This window comes from Silurus meridionalis, chromosome 6, assembly GCF_014805685.1.
Source record: "Silurus meridionalis isolate SWU-2019-XX chromosome 6, ASM1480568v1, whole genome shotgun sequence".
Lineage (NCBI taxonomy): Eukaryota > Metazoa > Chordata > Actinopteri > Siluriformes > Siluridae > Silurus > Silurus meridionalis.
The window spans coordinates 12,191,995-12,215,755 of record NC_060889.1 but is presented as its reverse complement, the minus strand read 5'-3'; the positions used below and the strand labels follow the sequence as shown (position 1 = coordinate 12,215,755).

The 23,761-nt window shown below is 35.2% G+C and overlaps 2 protein-coding genes across 6 annotated transcripts in view; both read left to right on the top strand.

The window, feature by feature from the left end:
• The window catches only part of ehbp1l1a (EH domain binding protein 1-like 1a), a 35,621-nt gene extending 35,240 nt beyond the window's left edge, over positions 1-381 (top strand). For all 5 annotated transcript variants that reach the window (XM_046851062.1, XM_046851065.1, XM_046851064.1 and 2 more), the window contains one exon: positions 192-381. In XM_046851062.1, coding sequence (XP_046707018.1) covers positions 192-240 — 49 coding nt within the window. In that variant the 3' untranslated portion in view covers positions 241-381. The remainder of the gene's footprint in view (positions 1-191) is intronic.
• On the top strand, positions 303-23,637 carry si:ch73-40a2.1 (ephrin type-A receptor 3). Its single transcript, XM_046851190.1, has 22 exons — positions 303-419; positions 521-571; positions 1,505-2,050; positions 6,445-6,556; positions 6,933-7,032; positions 7,184-7,257; positions 8,105-8,219; positions 8,387-8,440; positions 14,855-14,915; positions 15,028-15,643; positions 16,953-17,108; positions 17,587-17,913; positions 18,152-18,314; positions 18,401-18,498; positions 18,633-18,737; positions 18,899-18,979; positions 19,415-19,507; positions 20,025-20,146; positions 20,289-20,398; positions 20,495-20,654; positions 20,747-20,880; positions 22,131-23,637. Exons 1-22 carry the CDS (start codon positions 303-305, stop codon positions 22,444-22,446), a joined length of 3,711 nt encoding a protein of 1,236 aa, XP_046707146.1. The 3' UTR covers positions 22,447-23,637.
• The last annotated feature ends 124 nt before the right edge of the window (positions 23,638-23,761 follow it).

Here is a 23,761-nt window from a genome sequence, read left to right as displayed (position 1 = left end):
TCTGGCTACTGTATATGTTTCTGGATTTTTTTTATTCATTTTTCCCCACACAACTGTAATCCTGTGTCAATGCATGTAAAATTATTCATGAACTGAATGCAATAAGTATCTAGTAAATGTGTTAAAAGAAAATAATGTTGCATTATAGTTTTTTTATAGAGTTTGTTTGGTTGTTTATCGCTGTTTCTTAGACAAGCCATCAAGATTCTTCAAGCCAGCCTGTCCCCAGGCCTCGTGTGAAGAAACGTGCTTCATTCCCAGATGATGCCTCGGTTTCCATTGATGATAAAACCCCTCCAGAGATGGGTTCAACTAGCAACATTAGTCAGTCAGTTCTCAGCAAAAAGAAATCAGAGACAGAAGCCATGGTTCATCATGCAAGTTCTTCAGCAAATTCTGCTTCAGCCAGTGATGGAGAGGTATGTGAATAATATTGGAAATTGCATAACTTTAAGCAGATATTTGGACATTTGTATATGTTAGCATGCATTTAGAATGTATGTGGGTGTTTTCACTCTAGACGACAAACCTTGTAGATTCCAGCCAGTCTCTTCTAGAGTGGTGCCAAAAGGTAACGCAAGGTCACAAAGGCGTAAAGATTACGAACTTCAGCACTTCCTGGAGAAATGGTCTTGCTTTCTGTGCCATCCTCCATAATTTCCACCCCAATAAAGTGTATGTATATAAATACTGTATATTTGAAGAATTATGTGTATAAGACAAAAGAATGTGTTTATCAGAAATGTATTAATCATCTTTCCATTTATCTAGGAATTTCGAAATGTTGGATCCATATGAAATTAAGGGGAACAACAAGAAGGTAATTTTTTTATGTCCTTATTTCTCTGTAACATTTTGTTAACCATTTAAATAATGATTTTAATAATTTAGAATTATAGGTGATAGGTACCAGGTAGGTGCCAATTAAGAAAATCAGTACTTTATTGTTGGCACCAATGATCCTCACCTGAGCACAATGTATTGAAGCATCTTAATTTTTTTTTATAGTAAATTAAAGTGTATGTTACTGCACTTTGGCCTCAAATTGGTATGATTAGTGGGATTAAGTTAACCTTTAGTTATTGCACACTTGCATGCATTATTGCTGAACTATCACTGGGGAAATCTTGTAAATATGATAAAGCATATAGAACAGTGATTTAAGATTGCACCTGGTATCAATAGTTGGTACATTTAATTAAAAACATAGTAAATATCTTTTTTGGAAAACAGCATTTTTAACAAAATTAGATTTATTAATGTTGCCTCAAGCAAAAAATTGACAGTTTGACTAAAATTCTTTGGTATGATGGAGATGCTGTGTTAATCAAAAAAGAAATTTAACTGTACTAATATCCATTTCTTAAATGATTAGTTAATCACAAGACTATGGTTCCTTTCACCAATGCAAACATGCTTCTAAGGGTACATTTGAGGCATATAATAAACATGGACTTATTTACTGACAGCATTTTATTGTATTTGTTGCATTGATTACTGACAGGCCTTTGATGGCTTTGCTGAACTGGGCATCTCCAGACTGATGGATCCCAATGACATGGTAGTGCGGTCTGTGCCGGACCGACTCATTGTTATGACTTACCTCAGCCAGATCCGAACACACTTTACTGGTCAGCAACTCAGTGTGGTACAAATTGAACAAAACAGCAATGAGTCAAGCTATGCTGTGGGGGAGAAAATACAGAACACAGACCCTGATGCTGCTGCACGCTATTATGCTGAGAGATTCCAGACCAGCCACCTTGCTCCTGAGACACATGGGAACATCCCTGACAAAGGGACTCAGGAGAATCCAAATACAAATGGTAGTTTGGTACCACCACCTCGAACCAGGGGCACTCAAGGGGCAAGTCAAGCAGGAGGCTCAGGGGGACCCCAGGCTCCGGTTGCTCCTCCACGGACTCATACTTTATCTGTCAAAGGTTTTTCACATGTCAAGGATGCAGATTTGGTAAAGAAGCGGCGATCACAACTGAGAGGGGAGTCTTTCGAAGAGTCTGAGATGTCAGACAAACCGTCTGCAGCTGAGGTCATTTTAAATACTATTTTGTTAATTTACCTGATTCATAGTATGTGGTTTAGACAAAACAATGCTGCCATTTAGTTAAATGTGTTTCATTTTAATATTTTAAAGAGAAAGTAAAAAAGGAGTCTGATGATGGACCAAATGTTTATATCTATTATAATGCAAGTGATAATAGAGCTTGTGTGCTTGTGTAAATAAAATAAATAGGGTATCAGATGAATAAAGCATGTTTTATATATTATATTATATTATATTATATTATATTATATTATATTATATTATATTATATTACAGTGGAACCTCGGAGCTCACGGCCTCAGCGCTCGTGACCTCGCATGCTCGCTACTTTCATTCCGACCGGCGACTCTCATTCAGATCGGCTCGTGAGCAACCGCGAGCTGCTCAAAATGCTAGTTTTAACATTTTTAAAATTGTCTAAAAAATGCTTTAAAACTATTTTTATTATGTATTATTCATTTAAACTATAAAATATAACATATACAGTACTGTATGACAAATAAATTAACATTGTCTTCAACAAAAAAGAACCATTTTGTAAATGCTGTTAATTTACATAAAGTATTGTTAAAATATTCTAATAATTAAGTGTTATGGAGTGAAATAGTGTTATTTACTCATTTAAATTGATTTCGTATAGTGTTCTTTGGGTTTTTACTGGGTTGGAAAGGGCGTATCAAAAGGTCGCGAAAATTCGGAACTCGCGACCGGTCTTGGTCCCTAACCCTCGCGAGCTCCGAGGTTCCACTGTATATTATATTATATTATATTATATTATATTATATTATATTATATTATATTATATTATATTATATTATATTATATTATATTATAAATGTTTGATATATACACAACATTTTATGACTCACAAACTACAGTTTACTTGCTTGTTTTTGGTTCTTTTAAAACAGAGTGGACCAAGTCATGCTGAGAGTGGAGCAGCCAAACCCCCCTCAGGAGCATGTAAGGATGTTTATTTAATTCAAACTTTGACTTGTGTGTGTGTGTGTGTGTGTGTGTGTGTGTGTGTGAGTGTGTGTGTGTGATTTCCACTAAATATTACCATTAAGTCTTATTGAATAGTTACAGTTGATTGGCAATTAGGTTTCTGTGAGGTCGAATACACCATTGCCTCCAAACATGGCCACGAAGGACTACACTTCCCAACATGCACTGACACACTTGTCATGCTCACAGCCACATAATCACACTCACCGGTTCACAATCAGCTTTACACCGTATGTAAGGAGTTCTCTTGTTTTGGCTTATTACCAACAAATGAAATAAAGAAGATTAAAATGGCAAACAAAAGAAAGAGACTGAGCAAGATCAAAGCCAAGAAGTTCTAGGAAGAACCAAAAATCACATTATTTGGATGATCAATACTATACAAACACCCACTTTTATAATTTTTCAACCCCTTTTTTTGTAAGACTGCCATAAATTCTTTAAAAGTTCATTTCTTATCTTTTATTAAAATGCATTTCGTGCAACCACAATAAAAAATTGCAACACTGTTTAAAATGTACAAAAAACAACAATATTTTGTTTAGAATAAAACATTCAATATTTTATACTGAGGAAATGTAAGTAAAATACATTTGGAATGTGTAACAACATTTGAAAAGTGTCTTAAATTTTACTTAAAAGAAACAGCTGAAGGTACATTTTGCAACGAATTACGTCATTTGGCAGCAGATCAGTAAAATAATTGCATATAAATAAAAATATCTTAGAGAGGCAGAGTCTCTCAGAAGTAAAGATGGACATCATTTAGCAATCTGTGGAAAACTATATATTAATGTTTATTAGCATCTTAGCAATTGTGAAAGCAGGCATGATTCTGTAATGAAAATCACTGCATGGGCTCAGAAACACCTGCGGAAATCATTATCTGTGAACACAGTTTGCTGTGTCATTCACAAATGTAGGTTGATACTGTATCTGCACTTCCTTGCACTAATTAAAAATTTGGGGCATCATAAAACAAAAGATAAGTCAAAGAAGACCCAGGACTGTTGAACAGCTAGAATGTATTAGACACGAATCAGACAACATTCTTTTTCCAGAACTCCAAAGCTCCACCTTCTTAATTGACAGTTTTCTCAATGCGTGTGTATAGTGTGCATAACAATCTCATTGTGCTTATTGTATGTGTATATATTTAGTGTGTGCATTAGAGTCAAATAACTTAGATATACTGATATTAGTATTTATCACACTTTAATCATTAAATAGTGGGTATACTAATTTAACAAACAATATAAGATAAGAAAGACACCACGCAGTCACTTTGCAAAGTAATATTCATTGTGCCATTAATAAATAAAAATTAATATTCAGGTTTTTGGATTTTGGGATTTGCCCTGGTATTGTCGGTTGCTGATCACGTGGCCTTTTGCCTTTTGCTTGTTTACATTTTTGCCTTATGTTTTGGCAGTACTATAAATAAAACTCTTATCTGTATCTGCATGCACTTCCACATGCCATCCCTTAATTACATATTCCGCTCTGTAATTAGGATATCTGCTTTCATTTCTGGATATCGTTTCCAATTCTAAATAAAGGTTATATGTTTGTTAAAGGTTTGCCAAATATTTGTGCTGTACTGAGACTTTTCATGATAGTGTTGTTGTAAAAAATTTTGCTGGTAAATTGTTTTAAATCCAGTTTTTGCTCATTTTAATGCGTGTGTTTGTGTGTGTGTGTGTGTGTATTTGCATGTGTAGTGGAGTGCAGGGAACAGGGAAAAGCAGGAGATGGCCAGGTCAGTTTGTTCACTTCTCTGCCGCTAAAAGATATAAAAGATGTATTTTGTTACCTACAGTCATGGCCAAAATTGTTGGCACCCCTGAAATCTTTCCTGAAAAATGGGCTGGACAGAATTATTGGCACCCTTTCAAAATTGTGGATAAATAAGATTGTTTCAAGCATGTGATGCTCCTTTAAACTCACCTGGGGCAAGTAACAGTAACAGGAGAAAAGTTCACTTAGTCTTTGCATTGTGTGTGCCACACTAAGATGGACAATAGAAAGAGCAGAAGAGAACTGTGTGAGGACTTGAGAACCAAAATTGTGGAAAAATATCAACAATCTCAAGGTTACAAGTCCACCTCCAGAGATCTAGATTTGCCCGCAGTGCGCAACATTATCAAGAAGTTTGCAACCCATGGCACTGTATTGGGCGTGGACGGAAGAGAAAAATTGATGAAAGGTTGCAACGCAGGACAGTCCAGATGGTGCATAAGCAGCCCCAAACAAGTTGCAAATAAATTCACGCTGTCCTGCAGGCTCAGGGAGCATCAGTGTCAGCGCGAACTATCCGTCGACATTTAAATGAAATGAAACGCTATGGCAGGAGACCCAGGAGGACCCCACTGCTGACACCGAGACATAAAAAAGCAAGACTACAGTTTGCCAAAATGTACTTGAGTAAACCGAAATCCTTCTGGGAAAACGTCTTGTGGACAGATGAGACCAAGATAGAGCTTTTTGGTAAAGCACATCATTTTACTGTTTACCGAAAACGGAATGAGGCCTACAAAGAAAAGAACACAGTACCTACAGTCAAATATGGTGAAGGTTCAAAGATGTTTTGGGGGTTGTCTTGCTGCCTCTGGCACTGGGTGCCTTGAGTGTGTGCAAGGCATCATGAAATCTGAGGATTACCAAAGGATTTTGGGGCGCAGTGTAGGGCCCAGTGTCAGAAAGCTGGGTTTGCGTCCGAGATCTTGGGTCTTCCAGCAGGACAATGACCCCAAACATTCTTTAAAAAGCACCCACAAATGGATGGCAACAAAGCGCTGGAGAGTTCTGAAGTGGCCAGCAATAAGTCCAGATCTAAATCCCATTGAACACCTGTGGAGAGATCTTAAAATTGCTGTTGGGAAAAGGCACCCTTCCAATATGAGAGTCCTGGAGCAGTTTGCAAAGGAAGAGTGGTCCAAAAGGAGTGCTCCGGGTGAGAGGTGTAAGATACTTATTGATGGTTATAGGAAGCGACTGATTTCATTTATTTTCTCCAAAGGGTGTGCAACCAAATATAAATTTAAGGGTGCCAATAATTTTGTCCAGCCTATTTTTGGATTTTTGTGTAACATTATGTCAAATTTGCTTTTTTCCTCCCTTTTTTTGTATAAAACATGTTGCAAAACGTGTTAATTCAATACTTTTCTGTGAGATACTTGATTTTCTAGAAAAATTTCAGGGGTGGCAACAATTTTGGCCATGACTATATCTCATTTACACATGACAAATTAAAAGCTACACATAGACTACAAAGCATACACTGTGCTCTTGTATAATAATAAAAACACAAGCCACAACAATCTTTTCCTTTGTTATGTGTGTGTTAAAGGGAAATATGTGTTTGTGTGTAGGATGCCAGTCAGTATGTTTTGAGTGAGATGCAGGCCCTGGAGGCAGAGCAGAGGCAGATAGATCAGCGGGCCGACATTGTGGAACGGAACCTAAGACGAATTATGGAATCTGGTATTCAGATTCAGATTTTATTTGTCACATACATAACCACACACAGTATGACACCCAGTGATTATTATTTTATATTTTTAGCAAGTGTTTTGCAAATTGAATAAAAAAAAATGTTAGAAATTTTTTTTTATAGAGGAATACAATAAAATGTACAATATAAAAAGATACAGTGAAATCAAATAAAATATAATGTTCAAAAAAATATAAATGAAATGATGATGTAAAATATGAAGTATAAATATTGTAAGCCTTTTGTGTATAACTGTATAATGATATAGTGTAATATAGTAACTTTATTTTCCAGAAGTACAACACCTGAAATATCTGAATCTTAAGTATTGCTTTATAATGATTGAGTTGAACACATTTCCTGTAGGAATTGACCGTGCAGAGGAGGAGAAACTGATTCAGGAGTGGTTCATGCTAGTTAACAAGAAGAACGCCTTAATCAGAAGACAAGACAATCTTCAATTATTGTAAGATATATATATATATATATATGTGTGTGTGTGTACAGAAAATTTTTGTCTTCCTCTGGACATTGTTTGCATGATATGCACTTATGATAATCAATACTTTTACAAGTACTATATATAAGCTCCTAATAACTTTCCAACCCTGTGACAGACAAGAGGAGCATGATTTGGAGAGGAGGTTTGAACTGCTAAAGGGAGAGCTTAGAGATCTCATGGCAGTAGAAGGTAAGACACTTTGGACAATACAGCATAGTTTCAACAAGTGGCTAAATTCTAACTGTTGTATATACATGTGCATGTATGTGCATGTTTGTAGAAAAACACACAGGAATATATAAAACTATGTATTTACGCCAGTAAAGTTTATATAACCATGTGACCTCAATACTAACAGGAGCAATGAACTAAAGAATTCTAGCATGTAACGTATAGCATATGGCATAAAGTTCATGTGGATAAAACCACATTTTATTTGTTTTATTCATTTTATAAAATATATTATATCCACTATTTTTAGAAATTGATATTCCCAGTCTTGTTTGATTTGTATTCATTTATTCATTCACCTTTAAAAAGCACTTCAGACTCACGGTGGATGCAGAGTCTATCCCAGGAATACTGTGTGTAAAATGGACATACATTATAGATAGGACATAACTACAAAGCATGGCATCATGCATACAGAAATTCTTAGGGACATAGGGACAGTTCAGAGTGGCTGATCCACTTACAGGCATGTTTATTGGGGTGAAAAAACAATTAGGAACTCCTTACCAGCATTAATGCAAGTTTAGTAGTAAACTACTGCCCCTTTCTAACTAACTACTGCTAACCCAAACACCTATCCTAACCTAAACCTAAAACGAACTCTTAAATTCTTAAAATTACCTGGTAATTCTCCTTATTCTCCTAATTTCATTAGTTCATTAGTCCAAACATTAGTTCTGATTAAAATCTAGTTTATTTTGAAAGCATACATACATGTCCATAGGCTTCAGAGTCAATATTCCCAAAGTTTTCACACATTCTTTTCCTCATTCTTCTTTTCATGTGTTTTTTTTTTTTTCCTTAGAATGGCAGAAGACTCAGGCCCATAAAACCAGAGAGCATTTGCTGCTGCAAGAGTTGGTGTCTCTTGTTAACCAGAGGGATGAACTAGTCCATGACATAGATGCCAAAGAACGAGGGTGAGCCCTGATTGTTGCACATGCATGTGTTATGGTTGAACTGTTCAGGAATAATAGATCACAAATATACCTCAAAATCCGTATGAATGATATTAACAAGTCTGAAGCTTGTTTTGGTCATTTCGCATTATTATGTTTATTTCCTTTTGCCTCTTGTGATGGCGCAGGGCTTTGGAAGAAGATGAACGGTTGGAAAGAGGTCTGGAGCAGAGACGAAAAAAGTATGGAGGTCAAAAAGAGAAGTGTGTATTGCAGTAAGGGAATAAGATGGTCAAAAGTGAAGTTTACATTGATAGGAGCACCAAACATCAGACTTTGAATAGAACTAGTGGAGGAAATATAAGGTGGAGAAAGAAGAACAAGTAACAGGTTTGTTTTGACAGTGTGGATTGCAAGTGGAGATGAATTTTTTAGGTGGTTTTTTTGCACTTCAACAGAGAAACAGGTATTTTTTAGGAGGTCACTTAATGTCCATTTGCCGAGAATAGTTTTGTAAATGGATAACTTTATTAGTTCATCATCAAGATATGTTTATTAATGTTTTATAAACAGATACTGCTTTACATTGCATAAGTTATACAGGAATAGACAGGATATGCGTGCCATAGCAAATCCTATTTTTGTTAATGGTTTTTAAGACAAAGTTAAGATGTCAGTCTATAACAGACTTTGAAATCCAACCCCAAAAAGAAAATATAGTTTTATCACTTACATTACACTTTTGAGGAACATAGCATCATTTCTAGCTTTACAAATTGTAATGCCTGTAGGTTGTTTTTCCTGATTCTGTACAATTTGGTCTTCCACACAGAGTAAAAACATATCAAACTACGTCAAAAACTCCTGTAAAACACGTATCGGAATATATAATAAACAAGTGTTTTACTGTAAAATTCATAGTATAGGTCATTTAATGCACTTACTTTGTTTAGGATTAATAATATTTTTATTGATATTTTGTTTTACACAGTTCAAATATAGCATATAAACATGCACCATAGGAAGAAATGTCACATGAACATTTAACCTTTCTTTATTATATACAAGATATGCATGGAAGAGGTTTGGTATCGGAAAGTTAAGTGAAAACACACATAATTACAGTTTGCTGTGTAACAGAATCCCTCTGATGACTCCAACACAAATGTGTATTTCTTAGAAGCTTTCAAACAGTATTATTGACACTCTTTAACTGTCAGATAATTTATTTGTGCATTAATATACGAGTGTCTGAGTGTTTAATTTTATCATTATTACATTCTTTTAATGTGTTTTACTTCAAAAATGTTTGCCTCTGCCTCGACATGTCACTTTTATGTATTATATTGCTGTATGGAATATAGTATTTCTTGTTAACTGACATCCTGCACTTTTAAAACTGCACTGTTTAAAAGAGTTCCAAGGAAAATAAAAGTTTGATATGTGTCCCAGACATCCTTTTTTATAATTTTGTATTGCATTTTAAATTTTGTTTAATGTTTGCTACTTTTTTGTCAGTAAATTATTAAAAAGGGTACCATCAGTACAACTGACCAGAACACACACTGAACAACAAAACTGATTTCAACAAAAAATGTCATCATTTTCTGAATATTGGTTATTGTTTATTTATTGTTTATTCATAAATATTTTATAATCAATTACCCCAAAAGTTTACATTGAGTGTTTCCTATAGCATCTATTCCATTTACTCAACAGCTCTCAACTGAAGATATCATGACGAACGTCCTAAAAGTTATTATATATGCTAACATTTTCAACAACTAATGTAAGAGAAAACAGAAAATTAAAGATATAATGTAAAAAAAAGTATAAAAACTGAGGTAGTTGTAAAGTAGCAAACATTTTATTCATTTGTATTACTATAACAATACTATATCATATATATATATATATATATATATATATATATATATATATATATATATATATATATATATATATATATATGTAATTAATTAATTATTTAACTTCCAATCCAGCCTACTATATATATAAATAGTAGTGTAATAAAGATACAAAAAATGTATTAATAGCATAATCTAAAAATATATACTGTATATATTTAAAAGCGGGTGTCACATTGCATGAGTAAATGTACTTTCAGGTTTGATAGGTTTACAATATTAAAGATTTAACTCCAATATTAGAAAATTATATTATTGCAAATACCTGCTCTTTGCTGTTTTACTGCAATTACTGGGTTATTTATGGTAGTTACTGAGTAATGTGCTTTATTAAATAGCTGAATAAAAAGTTTGAGACTGTAAGGGGTTAATGTATATGTGTGCACCTAAGATCTTTCAGTATGTAGTAGCTTCTGAAGCTTCTGATTTAGCTTTTAAAATGAACTACTAAATAAAGCTCTGTTGTATTTTTAGAACATTTTAATTACTTTTAATAACCTAGATTTGGAAACAGCAGAAATTTTCAACAATTGTCATATAATCTGCATTTTTCATGAACTTTGAAAAAGTGGAACTGCTAGTCCCACTGCAAAAAAACAAAACAAAAAAAAAAAACAAGAAGTGAAAGAGGAATAGTAACGGAAAAATTCATGTCAGCAATTATTTTGCAACAAACGTGGAAAAATGTGTAGTGTTGGATAACTTGGTAAAATGAACCAGTTTCTAATAAGAGCTACAATAAAATAATTCTTCCTGAATTTAAATGTTTTGAAATAAATATATCTAAAAAAAAACATTTTATAGCATTTTAAAAAAGTACTGTTGTTACTCCTAAAAGTGAAAAATTCTTATTCCACTGATAAACCTCATTATTATAAGCAACTACTATTCTTTGATTTTCTTTTATATGTAATAAATAAGGAAATAAAAATGATCATGGACACTGTTTTTATAGACTGTTATTTCAAAATTTTATTTATATGCTATTGCATATCATTTATTTTTATTGAAAATGTTTTATAGGTATTTGGTATTTAAAACTCTGTATAGATATGAGCTATTGTCTCAATTCTCAATCACTACTGAAATAATTTTTATGTATTCCCACATTCTGTCCATCTCTACATTTATGGCCTAGGTCTTCTTCTGGACAAATGACATTAATGACACTTAATCAAGGAATCATACAATGGGATACTTTGATAATTTTGATAATCATCATCCACACGTGTTTATTGTAATCCAGTGGCGGGCCGAGCATTTTACACCTAGGCCTACAGTGTTGTCCTGCCTGAATCAATCCACTTCTTGATCTTATCGGCTATAGAAAACATTAATATTATACAGAAACACAGTATAACAAAGTGCTGCTTAACAGACAGGTATCTAATGCAGTGAGAATGAAAGTCATTACTAGATCAAGATTGAACAAATTAGCCACAGCGGCACTGCATACATTATCTCTAGCAAAAGCATCAATATTAACCAAATAAAATGACCCAAGGTTTTTATTTTTGTAAATTTTTATCCTTGCATTTCGTGGATTTGAAATTAATCAAATGTTGTGTGTTTGTGTGCAAATTTATGGGAAAGAAAACAAAGAATAAAAGCGTCATAAAAAAGCTTAACAACCGTTTTGGCCGACCTTTCCTTATGAAGTCCAGCTTTTCTTGCAAATGACCTTGAAAGTAAATCTGCATACAAATCAATTTCATCCCCTCTGCCAGCCATTGTGGAATAGAAAAACCAGCTATTAAATCCACAAAAATATATTTGAGCTTGTGCAGTGTGACTATCAAATCGAAGGACATGTAAATTCAGATCTTACTGTATGCCTGCTAGATGGCCCCGGTGATGCCAACACAAACTCTGTTTAAAGCAACAGCAATGTTTATTTATGCTACAGGCACCCACTCTGTTGATTTTGAGGGCCACACAACAGATTTGATTGACCTGGAGATTTGAAATTTGATGGAATAGAAACTCTAACATAAACATATATCATAAACCATGGACAAAGCTATGAAATAAAGAAAATAGACTATTAGGAAAAATGTAAAACATATTCATAGAAGAAATATATGTTCAAACGTAACTCAGTGATTCTGAAGGCCTTTCTGGCTCTGCCAGCCAGCCACTGTTGTGATCTCTGTTTTAGATCATGTTTTTCACATTTAACCCAACTTCGTCATTTTAGTCAAAATCAGCATGCTGAGTCAACATCCTCGTTCAACTACGCGGGTTAAAACACCCCGGGTTCTAGGCTTCCGAATGAACCCAAAGTGAGTTATATTTAGCACAGGTTTTCTGAGAGTGTTGGAAAATCTACTGCTATAATATTTAACTATGGTATATAGTTTGAAACACTAAAATGGTGATAAAACAGTAAAACGTTTTTTCACTAAGGGGCTGAACATTTGCTGAAGCTTTTGACCTGTATATGAATATGTTTTATGAACCGCACTGCTGCTACAGGTTTTTCCATACACTAGTGGGTGTAAATATATAAATACCTTGCAGGTGTAAAATGTAATTCTCAGGCAAGGCTTGGTCTCTGTGTTTAGTTCCTGTTTCTCTTGTTTTCTGGTTGCACAATCACTTGTTATTGCTGAGCTCATTACTTTCAAGTTCGTGGTTTTCTTGAAACAAACCACAGGCATCTATGAATAAGAAGCATCGATCATTACAATGAAGAGAGAGAAGAGGAACTCTTGTTACCAGATAATTTTAAAGACTCTATTTTTGATATTGCCCATTTTCAAAGTGATCATCACATGAAAAAAAAGCAGAGGAAATAAAAGAGAAAAAATTATTGTTGAACTGTCAGCTATTAAACACAATAACACATTTGCAATTAAACATACTGTATCTTTTTTAAACAGTTCTAAAATTTACATCGGTTAATCAATGGCTTTAATAATTCTGGATTACCATCACCATCAAACATCAATTACAAATGTTTTGTCTTGATTTATTTCAGAGTTCACACACTAACTAACTGCATTCAGAAAGATTTAGAAAGAATAAATATGATTTGTACCCAGGGGCATAGCCATCATTTCAAAAGTGGGGGGGGACGAAATGTGTAGTGTTACCTGTTTTTTTTTCCCCTCCACTAAAAAAGTGAGGGGGACAAATTAACTTTTTATAAAAAGTGCGGGGGACATGTCCCGCGTCCCCGCGTAATCTATGCCCCTGTTTGTACCCGTACCTTACAAACATGGTTGACTAAATTAGGCCCTAGTCCAAGGGTTTACTGTAAAACAATGGCAGTGGTCAATGACTTTTTCATTTTTTATTTTGAAAATAACAATTAACATTATCAGATTATATTATCAGAATTATCAGAATTCATTTTTTTTTATTAAACTTCTTTAGGTTTATAGTAAGGATCTATCTATCTATCTATCTATCTATCTATCTATCTATCTATCTATCTATCTATCTATCTATCTATCTATCTATCTATCTAACAACTAGCAAATAATGTCAATTTGGAGAAACGTGTTTTTAGAAAGTTTTAGAAATGTGTGAGAAGTTCTTCCTTTGGTGGTTAAATGAAGCCATAACTGCTGAGTCAGTTAATGTGGGTAAATCAAAAAAGAGGAAAGAAGTAGAGAAAAGACGTCAGATTGATACAGAAATAGTAAAGCTTTAGGTTTTGTGGGTAAAGGATCATGAGCGGATAAATATCACTCATACACGATATAGTTTTCCGTTTCACGTGTCTGGTTACTGCAGTGATTTAACTCCGGTGCTGTACATTTAATACAACATTTGAGTCGTTTTCATGCCATTCACATCAGCGTTCACACAACAGCAGGAGAGAGGGGGTTCTAGTAAACTTCGCGTGGATGTGTGTGTGTGTGTGTGTGTGTGAGAGAGAAAGAGAGAGAGAGAGAGAGAGAGAGAGAGCTCATATACTCGCAGCAGAACAGTAGTAGCTCAGTGTACAGGTGTGAGTGTAGTAATAGTATGGGTGTTAATTATCCTCATTAGTGTGTGTGTGTGTGTGTGTGTGTGTGTGTGTGTTTTCGGTGACTTTTAAACATGGCTGTTTCCCTCTGTTTACTGTTTCATTGCTGCTTGTTTTCGGTTACATTTTTATCCACATCTGGGCAACTGACCCCTATTGAAGGTAAGACATTTACACACTATTTACATTTTCATTCATATGCGGTGTGTTCTGATTTTACCGACTATAAATGAAACATTGGTTCTATTTTATATTTCAAAAATACTTCAGACTTGAACAACGATCAACACAGAGACAAGCAGAACAATAACAGACAGTTCTAGATGTTCTTGTCTAACAAGTACCTTTTACAGTGGCTTTAAATAGGATTCATTTTCCATTGCATGTGGCATCATGAAGCTAATCACATAAGTTATAATAATTTGTGCTTCGTTTGATACTAGTAAACATTCATTTTCTTAGACTTTGTTGGATAGTTTAATTCTAGAAGATGTTGAAAATAGTAAAGAGGCGCACGATTCCTCCTCATTGCATTGGGGGCATCTAGCAAATGACACAAAGACTATAAAATCAGCTAACAAAGTTTATCTGAAAGTTTAATTAAGAACAAAAAATGCATACCATAGGGTACACAACATGTCCAAAAAATAATTGGATTATAAAAAATGTAATTTCAAGTATTACTACTAATAATTTACACCATATGTTTGACAAAAACACATTTTTATAACTGAAATAACTACAAATTGCAGAGGGATTTTGGATTCTACCTCAGTGGAAGATCTGCAGTTGACATCCGACCCACCTAAAGCTGTACGTTCCTCATTTCTAATCTAGTGAACCTTTCTCTAACTTTACCATTTATTACAAATGTGTAATGTGCGTATTAAATTATTAATTTCACATCTCAAATCATTTATTTTAGTGGCAAAAGATTTCGCTGAAGTTGGGCCTGGCCTCGGCTCATCCTGTCTACCAAGGCTGTGATTCTAAACTTAAAACCACACTAAAAACCTTTTGGACTAAATGGATTGCGAAGAAGGATGCCCATGAGCTTCAGTTGGACCTGCTTTTTGCTCAAGATAACAGATCACATCCAGTCACTATCCAGTTACAGGAGTCTGATACACCAGTGGAACAACCTCGAACTCGACGAATGCGACAACAAGTTGTAGCTCCACAGTCATTTTCTCAACCTGCTGAAATCAAAGACGTGGAAACACACCTGCATTATGCGCGGGGACTAAACTTGGGAAAGATCACAAAAAGTGGCTTTCATTTGGGTTTCTCCTACGGTGGATCATGCTTGTTTATTTCCTCCATTCGTGTCTTTTACATGAAATGTCCAGGGATTACAGTGAACCAGACTAGTTTTGGAGAAGTGTCAGCAGGGTCAGGGTGGATCAGAGGCCAGTGTGTGAATGGAGCTGAAGAAATTTCTACCCCGAAGGTTGAATGCGAGAATAATGGACAATGGGGTGTAATGCATGGATTGTGTATCTGTGGAGCTGGATTTGAAACAAAAGGCAACATATGTAAAGGTCAGAGGATGCTCAAAAATTTTCCTTGTTAAAGATTTATGCCCATAAAAGTGTAATCCATTTGATATGTATGGTATAACTAGTCAGACTGATCTTATTAGTTCAGCTTTTATTTTTTATTGAATTTCTTGCATAGCTTTGCAGGGTCTCCAGGGCTTTTCAGCTGTTTTAACAGTCATTCAAACAACATAGCATGCTCCTGCTCGTTCAGGCAAGTTGTAGTAAAGAAAGAATCTGATAATTAACGGGAACAAAACATCCTTAATAATATGCCATGCTTTTATCTCTATACTCTATATCTGACTATGTACAAAAGACTAAAATTACATAATCCTCTTCTTCATAAACACATGAGCTAGCACTCTGTAAAGGGAATTCTCTAGCTTCGTTATATATGACCAATGTTAGGCTATCGTGATAAATGTGAAATTTGTGTACATTAAAAGAAGGAGAGTCAATAGCCAGTGCTATGGGCAGGGGGCTAATTAATAGCAACTTGATTACTTGTCTAGTTGCTAGTCTATTTTTCTGGGGTTCCACACTGAGAAAAGCTCTGTACTCCCATTAGTTACATTCGTTGTCAAAGTATCTTGCCTTTCCTGTAGGCAAGAATGGCTGCATTGTTTGTTCTACGTTGCCGGATGAAACCAAATGCAAAAAAAAAAAGAAAATGGCACTTGCGAAATGATTCACTAATGAATTTCATTTTGTAAGAATTCATTATGTGCTTTAGATAACCCTGATATATCTGATTACATTACATACACCTCTGTAGACAGGTGTTTATCAGGAACAGAGTTGGTGATCACTGTTAAAGAGGTGAGTTAGGATTTCAAGAGTGAGAAGTGTGTTGACAATAAATGTTAAGTAAGTAATAAGTATTTAAGTGATTAAAGGGGATTCTAAAAATATTTCATGCTATGTGTAACCTGGTATAAACACTTATATGCACATGCAGTATGTTTATTGGATGCATCATCAGTCATCACTATAACCCTCACTAAATGATTAGTCATTCCAGTCATGGGTCAAAACATGTTATTACTTATAGAAACCCATCTGGGCTGTCCAACTCTTGTAGCCCTGGAATGTACACCAGTCTGGTGATTTCCCTTCTATAACATACATAGAAAATAGAACTGAGTTAAGTGAGATATGTTGAGGTGGGGAAAACCTTTTTTATTAGTGGATATTAGAGAAAAGAGAACCGTTGACATGAACATAAAATATAACAAAAGATAAGGGTGAATGTCCGTGAATGCACTTTTTTAAATATATATATTTTATCTGATTTATTGTTTTTATGCAGCTTGTGGTTTGGGCAGCTACAAACCTGCTAATGATAGTGGGGAATGTCGGCCTTGCCCATCCAACAGCAGAACATCCTCAGAAGGAGCTTCAGCATGTGATTGTGAAGAGGGATATGCTCAACTGCAGAACGACCCCCCGCAACTAGGCTGTACAAGTGTGTAAAGTGACATGAATTTATTCATATTGTTTTTAACACATATTCTTTGTATTTGTTTGTTTATTACAATTAAAAAATGTTGATGAGCTTCAAACAGGTGAAACAGAGTCAAGAAAAAAAATAGTTTTATAACCCAGATGTGTGTTGAATTTCACATCAAACATCTAAATCGTTTTTATTTATTAAGTTTACATTTGCAGACTGTATAAGAATATGTAAGTGAATTTTTGTGTCTAGCTTTTCCCCAAGTAAAATGAGCAAAAAGAATGAGCAAATGGTAAAAAGACAGATTTCAAGATATCAGAATTCATGCTCTTTTTCAAAACAATGATTTTTTTTGTTAAGTCCCATAAAAGCTTTATAGTGGCAAAGCCCATTTTGAGCTTGATTCACTTTATTTTGTCCAGGAGTGTAAGTAGATTTATCTATAAAGAGACGTTTAAAAAAGTATTTCCTTACATGTGTTGATTTTCAGGGTCTCCATCAGCTCCACTCAACTTAACTACCAATCATAAAAGCAACACAGCCCTGATTCTGAACTGGGCCACGCCTGCAGACCTGGGTGGAAGAGAAGAAGTGATGTATGATGTAGAGTGCAAACAAAAAACAGGAGAATCTCATGCACCATGGGTGCCATGTGACAATACCGTGTTAATAATGCCACAGTTCACGGGACTGACTGAAACTACAGCCAATTTGACTGGATTACAACCGCATATGAGCTACCAGGTTTCTGTCAGAGCATACAACAGAATATCTCAGAAACTGGGCACATCTGGGTCTGCACATTCTGTTATAATATGTAAGTGATGATTACTATCAAAACATTTAATCTTGGCAGTAATACATGATTTATTTATTAGATTAGATGTTGGCAAAATATAACCATACATATATTTTTTGGGAAATTAAGTTCTAATCAGATCCTAAAGCAATCCTTAAAGGTTGTATATAACTGATTACAACAGTCTTTTCGGCGAGGGTCCTAATTAAAACCCCCTTAATAAAGCACTTGGTTTGAAATTCGCTCTGTCTGACAGTGAAGACTCCAGTCGAAATCACTGCTGTTCCAGTACCAACATCTGATGTACAGAAATTGCCTAAAGCTCCAGTAATTGCTGGTGTGATTAGTGGAATACTGGTACTCTTGGCTCTGATAGTATCTGCCGTCTGCATTGTACGCAAAGGTTATAGTAAATTCAGGTAAATAATCTAGAACCAAATACTTAAAAAGTTTTTATATTATTATTGTAATAAAAATGTAATTAAATGTTGTGAATTGGGTTTAGGGATGAACAAGAAGTGGTGCTTATGCCATTACAGGAGTTCAGTAGATCATACAGGGCCCCTGAAGGTCCACAAACTACACCTTCTCAGCAAACTACCAGTAAGTGTTGATTAGACATCATCACAGTTTACAGTTCATTTCAGTAATGTCAGGGACATACTGTACATTTGATTACAGTGTATGTACACACAAGCTATACCTCATTGCTCTCTGTGCTCAATGTCTTCTTTTAGGTTCTGATCAGATTTTGGACAGTGTGCATGAAAGAATGCTGTCTGGTATTAAAGATGTGTTGGTCGATCGCAGCCGAGTCACGCTGGGCAAAGAGCTCGGGAGAGGTACGTGTATTTCAGACAAAAAACTTGGCCAATCAGAATAAACCAGTTTATATATTTCATACTGAATCGTATAGTCCAGGTGGAATATTTAATTCACTGGTTTAATAATAAACATAGCTAAAAGCTATTTTTAACTAGGTCTGGCATTTGACCTCTTTTAGGAGAATTTGGGGCAGTGTATGAGGGCATATTCTTATCAGAAGACAATGAATCCACCCAAGTAGCAGTGAAGACAATGAGAGGCAAGTATATGATGAAATGCATTGACAATATTTTTAAATAATTTTTTTTTATTAACTTTTTCTTTTGTCAATCAGTAATATAATACATATTTCACGTTCTAACCATGAGTACTTGACATCACTCTGTCATCTTGAGAATCTGACACAAGACAACTGTTAAACCCTTTGTAATAATAGCATAAAAATATCAATAATAACATTAAAATGCTGAAACTGTGGAGGATTTTATAATAGAAAGGGGAGACAAATCTGGAATGAAAAATATATGGATGTGATGGTCAGGTGTCCTCAAACTTTTGGTTAATTTGTTATACTGAATAGTATAATAGTGTCAAATTATACGGAAGCAAATGTTTAATTAATCACTTACATTTAAAAAGTTTAATATATTATAACGTTACATTTGGAGTATGTTATTTTTCATTCTTGTTACAGTTGGAATTTACAGCCAGGATGATCTGCAGTCATTTCTTAAAGAAGCTGAAATTATGCAGCACTTTGATCATGATAACATAGTGAAACTTCTGGGTAAAGTACATCTTCTTTAAATGTTGATTTACAGAGAAGTAAAGTTTTGACTCTTGCTTAAGCTGTATATGATTATTGAAAAAAAAAAAGAACACATTACGTTTTTTTTAATTGATCACTATTAGATTATGTACTGTTCAGATTACAGTCCTGATAGAATGAGAGGGAACAAAGGTTTTAATCTTGCCTAATAGTTCCATAATAATCCAATCATAGTCCAACTTTTGTTGGTTTTCATTGCTATAGACATTACACTATTTACAGATGCAGTGTTCTGGGTGCTGTGTGTTAATACGTAAGAAAAGATAAAGAAAAAATAGTTATGTAAAAAAATATACAAATTGCCTTAAATGATCTGCTTAACCCTGGTCTCTACTGTGAATGGAGCATAAAAAGTTACTAAATTAAGAAGAAAAGATAGAGGGGAAATTCTGATAATCAAGAAGACAATTGGGTGATGAAATACCTGACGTTTAAATGTGCATTTATTTATATATTTGCCATGTCTGACCACCAGGTGTCACCCTGGAGACAGTACAGGACTCGTCCATCCCAGTCCCACTTGTAATCCTGCCATTCTTGAAACATGGAGACCTAAGACGATTTCTTATAGCCACCCGCTATGGTGACGTTCCTATGGTGAACACCACAGACACTTACATGAACGAGCTGACATTTTCAGCTAATTTTTTTAGATCTCATACCTTGCAGTCTGATACATAAGCCAAATAAATAACAAACAACAGCTACATTCAGTCTCCAACTGACTACTTTGTCTCAGTTTGTTCCTGATCAGAGCTTGTTACGCTTCATGATCGACATCGCCTTAGGCATGGAGTATCTCAGCTCCAAGGGCTTTTTGCATAGAGATTTGGCAGCACGCAACTGCATGTAAGTCCATGGTGGCATTTCAGAATGTTTGATATTGCAGTAAATTAGTGGTGTTTGTATCATCTTTTTTCTACCACTCATCACCCACAAATGCAGGTTGGGAGATGATCTGCGTGTACGTGTAGCTGACTTCGGCCTGTCCAAACAAATATGCAGCAGTAACTATTACAGACAGAAGGTTGCTATCCGAATGCCAATTAAGTGGATGGCTATAGAGAGCCTTTCTGAATCCATCTACACAAGCAAGAGTGATGTGGTCAGTCCTGGATGTTACTGTCACGATACATTTTTTTGGATTGCTATTTGAAAGATTTTGCAGAATATTTTACTATCATTAACTGTATGCAGTGGTCCTTTGGAGTGACCATGTGGGAGATTGTATCCAGAGGAAGGACTCCATATCCTGGTATTCCCAACCATGAGCTTCTAGACATGCTGGTCGGTGGGCATCGCCTCAAACAAGGGGAGTGTGAAAATAAACTGTAAGTGCTTTCCCTTTGTTTTCATTAATCAAGAGATGAACTTACAGAGAGAGAATGGATGCTGTAGTGATGTATTTTGATTTAAAAAGAGCAGACATTATTAGTAACTTGAGGACAACCATTTTAAAGATTCATTAAGACGTCTTCACATTCGCCAGGCATTAAGAGTCCAGATGCGATAACAAGCTGAAAATAAAACTGTAATTTCCATCTTATGACCTGGAAAAAACATTTCTGTCAAACTCCAGGTGGAAATCACAAGAATGTTTGGAGATTTCAGACTAATTTCTCAGGCTAAACCTGGTATTGAGGCAGCTACCTTCATAAATATCCCATGTGCCGTAGGAAATAAATTCTTAAAATAGAAATGTAAGTGAAAATAGTTTATTTAGTTAAGAATGTTAGTTCACCTTATTTAATCTTAAATGGCCATCTTCAGAGTTACGTAAAAAAATATATAATGTATATAATATATATAAGGGTAAATGTTTGTTGGCACCTGACTATGACCATACTGTATGTGATCCATCTCCAAACATTTGTTACAAAATTAGAGTCCAGCACTAAGATTTTGACGGCTGTAGAATTAAACCTTTTTTTCACTTAAACAAAGGGGATGAGACCCAAACCGGGAATGACAATGCCCTTAAACACAAAGCAGTGCTTATAAGGATATGGTTCACAAGCACTCATGTGTTCTGCACCTCAAGTATTTTGCATCTAAATGCTAAACTGGAGCACAGACTACACCCCAGCTTTCTTGTCCCGAATCAGCACCAGACACTGGAATAAGAACTACAGCGGATTTGGAATCCGATGTTCAGCAAGCACATACTTTTGCAATGGTCAGTTGTCCACATAATTTTGGCCACATAGTATGTGCACTAATTATACGCTTTTCTAACGGTTGTGGGCTTTAAAGGTGGCTGTCTGTTTAAATGTATTAAACGTTAGAAAGATTAACCTCAATATGTTAATGCTGACTGATATTCGATAAACAATACAACCAAAATTTTTACCAATTAAACAAAAATCAAAGAGCAATAGCAGGAGCTTTTTTCATTTTTTCTGAATTATCCCTGGGATTAGCACTGAGATCTTTATGTGGTGATATAAAAAGAGCCTGTAAAATTCATTATGAAATAACTGTTGAGCATGGGCTTTTAAAATTCATCATCAATTGCAGAATTGAAATGCTCTAATAGTCTCTAAATCTTCTTGTGTTCTCCCTTCCTCTATCACCCTATCAGATATGAGGTGATGCTAAGCTGCTGGCACAAAGAGCCCTCTCAGCGGCCTTGTTTTGCAGATCTGGCTCAGAGACTCAAAGCTCTACTGTGTGCGCTTCCGCCCTTGGAGCCCAGAGAAGAAAACTACTACATCAACCAGGGCCTGGAGGCAGTCAACACCACCCAGAACTGTGCTGCAGAGCCTGAACCTGAGGGAGCTGTAGGAAACATTTACTTGCCCTCGCCAGTGTGCACAATAAACTCTGCTACAGAGAATGAGCCGGTGAAGGACGACACAGAAGCTGGATATCTGCTCTGCAATATAAGCGGCGTGTAGACTGTCAAAAGCCAGAAAGCACAAAATGTTGCTGTTCATTGTGTTGTGTTTGTACACTAACATACAGTGCCTGAAGGAAACACCTAGTCTTTTATGGTTTTAGAGAGACAACTGCATGTACCCTTTGTTTATGTACAACAAACTAGGTATCTTAAAGGTACGAACATTTACTTTGACCAAACAAATATATACCTGTACAATGTTCAACAAAAATCCTCCATTAGCATGTATAACAGCTTTACACACTCTTGACATCTGGACAGTTAGTTACTCCAAACACTCTTAGCTGAAACTCTTTGCCATGTTACTTAAAAACTTGCCAAAGAAGAAGATCTTCGATAGTTGGATTTTTCTTTCTGACCATGTGATCCATTTCATTTCAGGGCAGTTCAACTAGATTTAGGTTCAGTGAATAGAAAGGCCAATCCATGAAAAATAATAGATAAATAATAAATAATGCTTACAGTGCTTGGACGTATGCTTCAGATCATTGTCTTGTTATATGGTGAAGTTGATTTTAATTAGCTGCACTTCAGAGGAAATTGGATAATGCTGATTTATGGAATAGTAGCCATGTTGGTTCAGTATTCCTTTTAACCTGGAATAAGTCTCCAACCTTCCCTGCTCCAAAACAAACCCAAGCCAGTAAGCTTTCACCTCCATGTTTGAGTGTGTGTATGAGGCAGTCTGCTAAGATCTTCTCTCCTGTTCTCCATCATAAATACATTCTCTGTTAGAGACACATTTTTTTTAATTTGGGCTCATCTGTCCACAGACCTTTTTTCCACTCATTTAGTGTTCAGTTCTTGTGGGTTTTTGTCTTTTACCTAGTTTTTTGAAATATAAACAAAAGGACTGTGTCTCAAAAATTGTAAAATACACTGTATCTGTTTATGTAATGCAATATAAGACATAAATGTATGTGTATGTGTAAAATAATTTAAAACTAAATCTAAAACACCAGGTGTACAAGTTGCCACAAAAATCACAGGTTTCTCTTTACTGTACAATACATCTGTTCTAGCAGCCACAATTAAATTCTTAATCAAACCTCTCTTCTCTCTTCTCAGCCTTCACCTCTACTACTCCACCTCTTTTTACATGTTTTTGCAGAGTTGTTGTTGCACTGTTGAAATGTATTCTAGAATGATTAACAGTGACAGAGTGGATCATAAAACACTTAAACACTTAGTCAGCATCGATCCAGTTTGTGAAACGTACCCTTTTGCCTTGTACAATCCCGCCAGGTTCCAACGGTTATTATATACCATTTATCATAATCAAAAATGGATTGTATATATTATAAAAGCAGCAT